This window comes from Sinocyclocheilus grahami, unplaced genomic scaffold (genome assembly GCF_001515645.1).
Source record: "Sinocyclocheilus grahami isolate Dianchi unplaced genomic scaffold, SAMN03320097.WGS_v1.1 scaffold1270.1, whole genome shotgun sequence".
NCBI classification, from domain to species: domain Eukaryota; kingdom Metazoa; phylum Chordata; class Actinopteri; order Cypriniformes; family Cyprinidae; genus Sinocyclocheilus; species Sinocyclocheilus grahami.
This window is the reverse complement of record NW_015506449.1, coordinates 288,300-298,504: the sequence shown is the minus strand read 5'-3', so window position 1 is coordinate 298,504 and position 10,205 is coordinate 288,300. Positions and strand designations below refer to the sequence as shown.

The following is a 10,205-nucleotide window of genomic DNA, read 5'->3' as shown; positions in this document are numbered from 1 at the left end:
CACTGAATATAATAATTTTCATATATGATAAATGGCTTGCACTTCAGAGCGAGACGAATCACAATAAATGCAGTCAATGCTTTCGGAGGTGGATGCTGCTGTTTGGGAACGCAGTCGTGTAAGACAATTATACAGAAATACTTTGATGACAGACTTTGCTCAGGCCTTTCAGAATGACCATAGAGTCAAACCTTCAAAATTATATATGATGTGTTGCAATCGGATGAAAAATGACTGAGCTACACCCATTTGAAGTCGATAGAGTCAGCAGAGCCAATTATGATAAAAATCGAGTTTTCAAAGTCACCTTGCAACGTTGCATCTTTTCCTCCCGTTCTTTTCTTAATAATAAAAATTACTATATCAATTAATGCAGCATAGCTATTTTTATCTTTGTTATTACAAATAAGCAGATTTAAAACAGTAGAACAAATATTTAAAAAAACTTTTTAATTTTACATTTAAACAAAAGCGTTCAAGTAAGAAAAACAAATAATCAAATGTAAAAATCCCTTTAGTGTATTCATTACAAGTAAATTAATTATTAAAACTACAAAAGCGGTTCAATAAAGAACAGCGAGACAGACTGTCTATATTATATTAAGACCTACTCTACTGAATGGAAATAATATAATGTTACACATCCAATGTTTTTCCCCAACAGTTCCCCAAACGTTCACTTAAGACATAACAGATTATGTTTGCATGAACACTTAACTCTCAATCGGTCCTTGTGGTCTATATGACCCCAATCAACTTTTACTTAGTTGAAAAAAAAGGGTTCCCTTCATCTCAGTGGAATAAGATTTTGTGACTTTTCTACATTTTCTATCTATATTCACATAAAAAGTACTTACATTTGTACACACACACACACACACACACACACACTCTCTCTCTCTCTCTCACACACACAGAGAGACACAGAGACACACAGAGACACACACACACACACAAGTGCAGGTACCCTGTTCCTCATTCTGGGCTGCTCTCAGTCTGCGCTTCTCCTCCATTCGCTCCCGGTTCTGCTGCCGCTTCAACAGGCGCTCCTCTTTGTCTTTGGCCTGCGGAGGGAAAATTACATTTAAGAAAATGATTTCAGATCGGAGTTGGATTTCAAAAACAACAACCAGATGAAAATGAAGCATCATCACATTAATTGAAACAATTTTTAGGGCTGGGTTTGAAAATATTGATTTCCCGTTTTAAATCGAGTTTTGTTTTGATGAACCGATATTGATTATTAAATTCTAAGAATCAATGCAGTTTTTAATGATAGCCACCATTTAAATGTTTATATTTCAAAAAACAAATTGGAATAAAAAGGTAGTTTTATCATTAAAAAGTTATTATAACTTTATTATTATAAATTATGTATAATTTAAATGTTTGTATAGAAATATTTACACATTTAACTAAATGGTTAACTATTTATTATGGTAAATAGTGTTATCAAAATGCTTTTATCAGTTTGCCTAAATTTATTTATTCATTTGTTTTTCTAACACTATGTCATAGAATTCACAAATAACTATATTAAATATTTAAGATGAATACAAAACAAAATTTCTAAATTTCATTCAGGAAATACTTTAAAATAGATCATTTAAATATATTTCTGAGTGAAAAGCGTTTCAGTTTACCTAAGAGCACAGAATGTTCGTATGTTCGGAAGCAGCCTACCAACCAACTCACACTTTGAAAATATGGAGATAAAAAAGCTTTTTATACAAACAAAGATTGACTTAAATTTTTTTTTACTTTTTAAACTGTACTAGCATTTTGGTACACGATGGTTTTTAAAGTGCTTTATACAGAAATTTACATCAGAATGGCTTTACAAATGATACACAAATAATTCCGCTGGTGTTTTTGAATGAGGCCCATCGTTAGGTTTTCTAGCATGTCAAAGGTCATGGATGTGTTCTTACCACCGAGCGTCTGCGCTGCTCCACCGTCACCTCGTCATCAGAGTCGCTGTAGTAGCGCGAGTACAGGAAGGGCTTGTGTACGTATCCCTGTCTCACACCGCGGGGCTTCTTCTCCCTGCTGCCCTCCGAGTCATCCCCAGCTGGTGTCTTCTGCCCTCCCTCATCTACACATACGCACACACGCACGCAGACACACACACAGACGCACGCACGCAGACACACACACAGACGCACGCACGCAGACACACACACACAGAGACACAGGCACACAGACACACGTGTTGGAGAGCTGCAGTGACACACACTGACTGATCATGTGATGCGCTTCTCACCCTCAGAGCTGAACTCTCCCTCCTCGGTGGACTCAGACGGAGGCTCGTCCTCATCGCTGTCTCCCTCGAACGAGGACAGATCGCTGGTGTGGACCGAACTCACGGTGATGTCACTGAGACCCTCCAGATCAGAGTCCTCCAGCGAGTACTCTAATAACACACACACACATCAATGAAACCAGAGCATGAACCTACAGCTTGCAGCGCTGCAACCTTTGATGCAATGGGAGTCAATCTAAATATAATGCTTTAATCAACATTTTTCACCATTAGTTAATTTTGGCGGCTGTTATAGTAAACGCACAGTAATAGTTTTTAATATAGTTCCACATATAATGGTAATTTCATATGCAGTGGGCGTTCACACCGTTCAAATCAGAGGCTAAATTCAGAGTAGAAAATTAACATTTATATCTAAATTGTGATCATTTTGTGACCAATTATAAGTGCACCTCAGGAAAAATTATTAAGTAATTAAAAAAAAGAATTTCATGACCCCTTTATTACAAGGAACTGAGGACCCGATGCAGTATTTAGAGAAAAATAATCACTGGATATGTGATTGCTCCAGTAGACTGAAAATATGACCGCTTAGACTAAGTTAGTGATCAAATTACTTTCTTTAAGACTAGTCATAAATCTTTAAAGTCAGATATTGGTCCAATTTGATACTGAAAAGTAAGCTTGGTTACATGCTAGTTGGTCAGACTAGTACTTAAGACACAATCTTAACATAATGGCTTTGCTAATACCATTAGTAAAACTCGCACTGAAATTTCAGAAAATAAAATAAATAAATTTACAGTTTCGGCAAAAATTATTCTGCAGGGCTGAAATCATTGAGCATTGATGTTTAGTTAGTGCTTCTCTGATGAGGTGTTTTAACAGTCAGTATCTACTTCATGTCCAAAACAAAAATAACCTACAGTAGTGCCACCAAAAATCATGTTATTGTAATAAGTGCAATTTGTTTGGTTGAAATATCAAGATGCGACTCGCTGCCGAAGAACTTTACAATGACTGAAAACAATTTGGTGTAGGACTTACTTTGAAACCATTTTCACTCAGAAACGGCTAGTGAATTTCACAAATAATTACAGGGAGTAAAGACAAGAAATACACAAAGTAGTATTTTCTTGAAAAATATTTTCTGGTAATCTTTTTTATAGTGCATGACTAGTTTAATTTCTAATCTAAAAACACCCCGAACAGCATAAAGGGTTCAACTACCCAACTTTGCTAAATGAAAACTTCACTAAAAATGTATTTGGCTGCATCAGAATGAAACACAATCAGTGCAACACACAAGAGGAGTGAAAAAAAGGCTCATAAAAACCAAGTGGCACGTAGGATTCACTGGGTTTGCTGTCGTACCTTCTCTCAGTCTCTCTCTGGTCCTCTGTTTGACGCTGGAGGGTTTCTGGGAGTCAGTGTCGCGGTTCTCCTCTCTGATCTTCCCTGAGGATTTACTGCTGTTCTCCGCGTCTCCCTCGTCCTTCATCTTCAGCTCGGCACTTCTCTCCTCCTCTTCCTCTTCCTCAGGCTGCGGTTCCTCCGGCTCCTCCATCGTCTCTGCGGTGTGCTGCTCCTCCTCGGGGAGGCTGATGTCCATCTCCTCCTCTTTGTGCTCGTGGCTCGGGTCAGTGCCGCTGGTCTCTGGGATCTGAACATCAGCGCCGGAGCTCCCAGCTGGAAACACCAGAAAACTTAAGTTCTGGATCATTTGTAATGAGAAGACAGTAGATTCTTCAAATGTGAGAAGCTCACCGGCATCATTTCTGTCATCTGCGGTCAGCAGTTCAGCTTCCTGGTTTTCCGCAGGAAGGGGCGGAGCTACAGGAGGAAGTTCATCCTCCTCCACGTGGCCGTTTGGAGACAGAAACTTCCGGACGACACGCTCCACCTGCGGCCGAAAGGAGTGATGGACCTTTGGATCGACGACCTGAGCCACGATCCTGTCCACTCCCTGCTCCAGCATCCCGGACCTGATCCACACAGACAGACATGATGAAGCACAGGAGAGAGAGACAGACAGACTGAGAAAGATAGACAGTGAGACAGACAGATAGTGAGACAGACGGACGGAGAGACAGACGGACGGAGAGACGGACGGAGAGACGGACAGTGAGACAGACGGACAGTCGGACAGTGATACAGACGGAGACAGATAGACAGACGGACAGTGATACAGACAAGACAGACGGAGAGACAGACAAACGGACGAACAGTGAGACAGACAGACAGTGAGACAGAGAGACGGACAGTGAGACAGACAGACAGACAGACAGACAGACGTACTGCAGGACCAGCTGTCGGATGCTGTTTCTCAGCAGGTTCTTGTTCAGCTGTGGGCTCCAGGTGTGGTTCGCCAGATGGTTGGACACGAAGTTATCGACTCGCTGTCGTAAGTGCAAATACGCCGGCTGAGAGAGAGAGAAAACAACATCAGCCCTATAAAGCTACTGTATATATTTGAGACACGTTTCTAAGGCCTTTAACTGATTTTGCAAAACTTTGCTGTTAAACCGAAATCTACTCCATCTTCTGTCTCTGATGGAGAGTTTAGCGTGTTTAATCCAGTCAGAGCTCTTTCAGAGTAACTGGAGCTGTTGCTTCTCGTGTCAGATCTGGACTGGTTTTGATCAAGTAAAGGTCAGAATAACTGCAGTAATATCTCCAGATGAACACTTACTGCACTGAAGCAGCTCAGCTTTACTTGATTCTCCATCAATCATGTTTTAGAGTCTCAAATCTGATCCTCAGGATCTTTTGAGGAGCGTTTGTTTCCAGAAGCTTTACTTTCACTGTTCCTCAGCGGAGGAATGATCTTCACAAGCCTCCAGAACATCTCACATCTTCTGAGGAGCCTTGATTTCTTCAGCTCTCAATCACTGCGTTATATGTTTGGAGCATTTCACTCTCATCTTACTGAGACAGATTACTGGAGATATAGAGCGACCGCTGATGTTTAGATCAGTTTATCTCACTGGTTTACATCACAAGCAGCAGTTTCATGTCATAGCAAACATTACAGGCTATCAGTTAATTTTTCGCTTCAGTGTGAGCGTTCAGACACGACGCTAATCAAAATAACTCATTAACATAAACCCGTGAGCGGCTAAACTGACCGTTAGATTATAAATGCGCGCGAATTTTAAAAACAAGCGGTTTATCAAGACGCTCTCACACACACTAACCGGTTATAAATAAATACATTATTAGTTCTGTCTGTGATGTAGAAGACGGACACCACGGTTATTTACGTTACTTCAGAGAACACCGTGTTAGAAGCGAGGTACTGCGGTGTTGTTGTGAGGTAAATGTGTGGTGTTTTGCCTTTGTATCCACGTCCGCCAGACAGTCTCTGCGGAGCTGATCGAACAGACCCTCCGTCTTCAGGTGACTGACGATCATCGGCACCAGCTGCGGGTCTCCGGGGTGAAGCGCCGCCATCGCCACACTCGGAACCGAACCCGGGCCAGCGGAACCTCCGGAACCAACCGATCCGCCGCTGCGCGTTACAGAATGAAACACCCGCCGGAAGTTTCATACCACGCACAGGAAACAGGAGAAGAAGAAGAAACGCGCGGAAACTCAGCGCCATCTAAAGGACACGCTGCAGCTGACCAAATGTGTTTTAATGCTTTATTTAGTGACATCTCAATCCCTATATAATAATAATATCAGTCATTTTAACAATTAATAAAAATAAAAACGAGCAACATCTGTTTTGTAGCGCAGTAGTGTGGGAGGAGCGAAGCTTTTCGAAACATTGAATCAACAACCAAATGATTCGCAAACTGATTCACTGATTCGAAGCGCCACAGTGACGCCTGCTGGTCAAAACTGTGAGATAACACTGAGAATGGCGAGCTATTCGAAACAATTATGACCCAACGACGCCTCGTTTACTGAAATCACGTCGACACGCGCTCCGAATCACTGGTTCGAATCAAACGACTCTCAGAGGTTTCGAAGCTTCGAATCAATTGCTTCACAAAATGATTCACTGATTCGAAGCGCTATATGGCGACACCTGCTGGTCAAAACTGTGTAAACATGACTAAATACAGCTTTTACAAACCCATTCCAAATGTTTTTTTTTTTTTTTAAATACTATAATATATTAAATGCAATTCACATAATGTGTGTTCTTTTATTCATTTTCAGGGCTTGTTTTATTTGTTTTATGGAGGCCGATAACCTCTATTCTTCCTTTTAATTCCACAAATGTCTCATAAAATGTCTACAAACTGATCCGAGATCAGGTAGAAATCCCAGACACTGGTTCGAGAGCATTGACCGGCGTGTTTAGCATCCGAAAGCGTTCATATCAGCCGGTGAGAAAAAGAAGTGGCAGCGGTGGGATTCGAACCCACGCCCCCGAAGAGACTGGAGCCTTAATCCAGCGCCTTAGACCGCTCGGCCACGCTACCGGTGAAAAAAAAAACGGTCAAATTTAAATCTCACACTTAACTACAATACTTGTGTTAGCCATGTGTAATAACCAAGACTTGCCAATAAGAACGAAAACTAGCTCCAGAATATATACACAAGTTAAAGCGATAGTTCACTCAAAAATGAAAATCATGTTTTCCACTCACTCTCAAGTCCCCAAACCTGTGAGTTTCTCTTCAGTTCAGCATAAAATATAGCATATTTTATTCTGAGTAACTTTCTAAAAGTGAAGTATTTCATTCAGTGACACCAGAGGGGCCTTAATACAACATCTCAGGCACTAGATTATTGAACCTGGTGCTGCTCCTTAGTAAACCGTTATAAAATAAGGTAGGGGGTGCTACAATAATATCTGTGATAGCTAAACATGTTGCAAGAGAGCTTTCACCACCAACATGACAAAGCACTTTAATTTAATAGAATTTAATTTAATAGATCGTTAAAGATCGCGAACACTATTCAAACACCAAAGTGATTCTATTCCTAAATTACAATGATTCGTCTGCTTCAGTCTGTTCAGCCACACAGTATCATTATTTCTGTTACAAACACTCAGATCACAGAAGTACTGGGATAAAAGTTTATATTCAGATATAAACTGTGTGTGGTAGCGATTCAAATAGAGTAAATCACCTTTTGAAATTAATGACACTTCAAATGAAGATTTATCGATTACATTGATACACCAGTAGGTGGCGAAAAGGAGCTGTTAAAATGTATTTGTCTTTGAATCACACGAGATTCCTTCAAGAACACTGATTCATCCAGTAATGCAACAAGTACATCTTGAGTGAGTCATTTAATCATTCACTCATAAATGACATGTGATTTTTTTTTGTTGTCTAAATGTTTTTTCCTTCATAATCATGAGAGAACCTTCCATTGGGGGGAAAAAAAAGAAGAAAAAAACCCTTAAATTTATCCAGAATCATGCAGCTCTATTTTGCACACAAACAGCTCTTAAAGAGTTCAGTTTTTAATGTAGCCTGTTGATTTTTGTTCATGGTATTCAGCTCCAATAAATGGTTTGCAAAAAAGAGACTGGATAAATGTTTGATATTTAAATCAAATCGAGTGTGCGAGTGTGAGTGCGTGTGAGCGTGAGTTTGTGCAAGTGTGAGCGAGTGAGTGTGCGCGAGCGTGTGTGCAAGTGTGAGAGAGTGCGAGTGTGTGATTGAGTGTGTGCATGCGAGTGAGTGCGTGCACGAATGAGAGAGTGAGAGTGTGTGTGCGCGAGTGAGTGTGTGAGCGTGCGAGAGAGTGTGCGAGTGAGTGCGAGCGTGTGCAAGTGTGAGAGAGTGCGTGTGTGTGCGCGAGTGTGAGAGCGTGTGTGCAAGTGTGAGCGAGTGAGTGTGCGCAAGTGTGAGTGCGAGTGTGTGATTGAGTGTGTGCGAATGTGAGAGAGTGCGAGTGTGAGCGAATGCGAGTGTGTGATTGCGTGCACGAATGAGAGAGTACGAGTGTGTGAGCGTGAGAGAGAGTGAGCGTGAGAGAGAGAGAGAGAGAGAGCGTGTGTGAGAGAGCGAGTGTGAGTGTGAGCGCGTGTGTGTGTGCGAGAGAGTGCCCTTAAATCCCCACTTGGGATTCCGGCCTTTCTCATTGGACAAGCCCATCTTGAGGGGCGTGAATCTTCTCAGACCTTAAAGGCCTCACATCAGTGACCCGCCCCGGAGTCGGTGGTTCTGTTAGGTTTTGAGAAGATGTGAGCTACAACGCTCCAGGACATCCTAAGTTCGTGCCAGGCCTTCGGCCTTGACTTTTCCATTCACCAAGATTCTCCGACTCAAACGGCTTCTTTTTCATCAACCAACTTCAGCAAAGATCAACTTGAACCTTCAGATTGCATCAAACGTTAAAAAGTTGATTTTTAAATGCAAAGTATTTAAAATTTAAATAAAGCTATGTAAACACTTGCCTTTTTACAACACTACGAGTGTGTCCTATCAGGTAATGAAAAGTTCGACACACACTTGTGGTCTTCATCCTCACTTGAACACTTGGGCCAAATACAGGAAATACGTCATATAAGTAGTCAAGTGCAAAGACCGCAAGTGTGGGTATTTGGACAAGGCTACTCTCTCACTCACGCACTCTCTCGCACGCACGCACGCACGCGTGAGCCGTGTGACCGAGTGAGTGAGTGAGAGCGTGACCGAGTGACCGAGTGACCGAGTGAGTGGAGAGAGAGCGTGACCGAGTGAGAGAGAGAGAGCGTGAGCGTGTGACCGAGTGAGAGAGAGCGTGACCGAGTGACCGAGTGAGAGAGAGCGTGACCGTGTGACCGAGTGAGAGAGAGCGTGACCGTGTGACCGAGTGAGAGAGAGCGTGACCGTGTGAGTGAGAGAGTGAGCGTGACCGTGTGAGTGAGAGAGTGAGCGTGAGAGCGTGACCGTGTGAGTGAGTGAGAGAGTGAGCGAGCGAGTGTGACCGTGAGAGTGAGCGTGAGAGCGTGACCGTGTGAGTGAGAGAGTGAGCGTGAGAGTGTGACCGTGTGAGTGAGCGAGTGAGTGAGCGTGAGAGTGTGACCTTGTGAGTGAGCGCGAGAGTGTGACCGTGTGAGTGAGCGAGTGAGTGAGCGTGAGAGTGTGACCTTGTGAGTGAGCGCGAGAGTGTGACCGTGTGAGTGAGCGAGTGAGTGAGCGTGAGAGTGTGACCTTGTGAGTGAGCGCGAGAGTGTGACCGTGTGAGTGAGCGAGTGAGTGAGCGTGAGAGTGTGACCGTGTGAGTGAGCGTGAGAGTGTGACCTTGTGAGTGAGCGCGAGAGTGTGACCGTGTGAGTGAGCGCGAGAGTGTGACCGTGAGCGTGTGACCGTGTGAGTGAGCGAGTGAGTGAGCGTGAGAGTGTGACCGTGAGAGTGTGACCGTGTGAGTGAGCGAGAGAGTGAGCGTGACCGTGAGAGTGTGTGAGCGAGCGTGAGAGTGTGTGAGCGAGCGTGAGAGTGTGTGAGCGAGCGTGAGAGTGTGTGAGCGAGCGTGAGAGTGTGTGAGCGAGCGTGAGAGTGTGTGAGCGAGCGTGAGAGTGTGTGAGCGAGCGTGAGAGTGTGTGAGCGAGCGTGAGAGTGTGTGAGCGAGCGTGAGAGTGTGTGAGCGAGCGTGAGAGTGTGTGAGCGAGCGTGAGAGTGTGTGAGCGAGCGTGAGAGTGTGTGAGCGAGCGTGAGAGTGTGTGAGCGAGCGTGAGAGTGTGTGACCGTGTGAGTGAGAGAGTGAGCGTGAGAGTGTGACCGTGTGAGTGAGCGTGAGCGTGAGAGTGTGTGACCGTGTGAGTGAGAGAGAGTGAGCGTGAGAGTGTGACCGTGTGAGTGAGCGTGAGAGTGAGCGTGAGAGTGTGACCGTGTGAGTGAGCGTGAGAGTGAGCGTGAGAGTGTGACCGTGAGAGTGAGCGTGAGAGTGTGACCGTGTGAGTGAGCGTGAGAGTGTGACCGTGTGAGTGAGAGAGTGACCGTGAGAGAGTGAGTGAGCGTGAGAGTGTGACCGTGTGAGTGAG

The 10,205-nt window shown here is 43.7% G+C and overlaps 1 protein-coding gene and 1 non-coding gene across 2 annotated transcripts in view; both read right to left on the bottom strand.

Annotated features, from left to right (window-relative positions):
- The window catches only part of LOC107568665 (biorientation of chromosomes in cell division protein 1-like 1), a gene marked incomplete at its 3' end in the record, with an annotated part of 7,589 nt that extends 1,782 nt beyond the window's left edge, over positions 1-5,807 (bottom strand). Inside the window, exons 1-7 of the mRNA XM_016254642.1 lie at positions 5,600-5,807; positions 4,562-4,686; positions 4,031-4,248; positions 3,638-3,952; positions 2,264-2,413; positions 1,932-2,095; positions 968-1,064 (exon numbers count right to left, since the gene is read on the bottom strand). Coding sequence (XP_016110128.1) covers positions 968-1,064; positions 1,932-2,095; positions 2,264-2,413; positions 3,638-3,952; positions 4,031-4,248; positions 4,562-4,686; positions 5,600-5,716 — 1,186 coding nt within the window. The remainder of the gene's footprint in view (positions 1-967; positions 1,065-1,931; positions 2,096-2,263; positions 2,414-3,637; positions 3,953-4,030; positions 4,249-4,561; positions 4,687-5,599) is intronic.
- An 810-nt stretch (positions 5,808-6,617) lies between these two features.
- Positions 6,618-6,699, bottom strand: trnal-aag (transfer RNA leucine (anticodon AAG)). The gene has a single exon. It is a non-coding gene; the product is annotated as a tRNA-Leu (tRNA).
- Between the last annotated feature and the right edge of the window lie 3,506 nt (positions 6,700-10,205).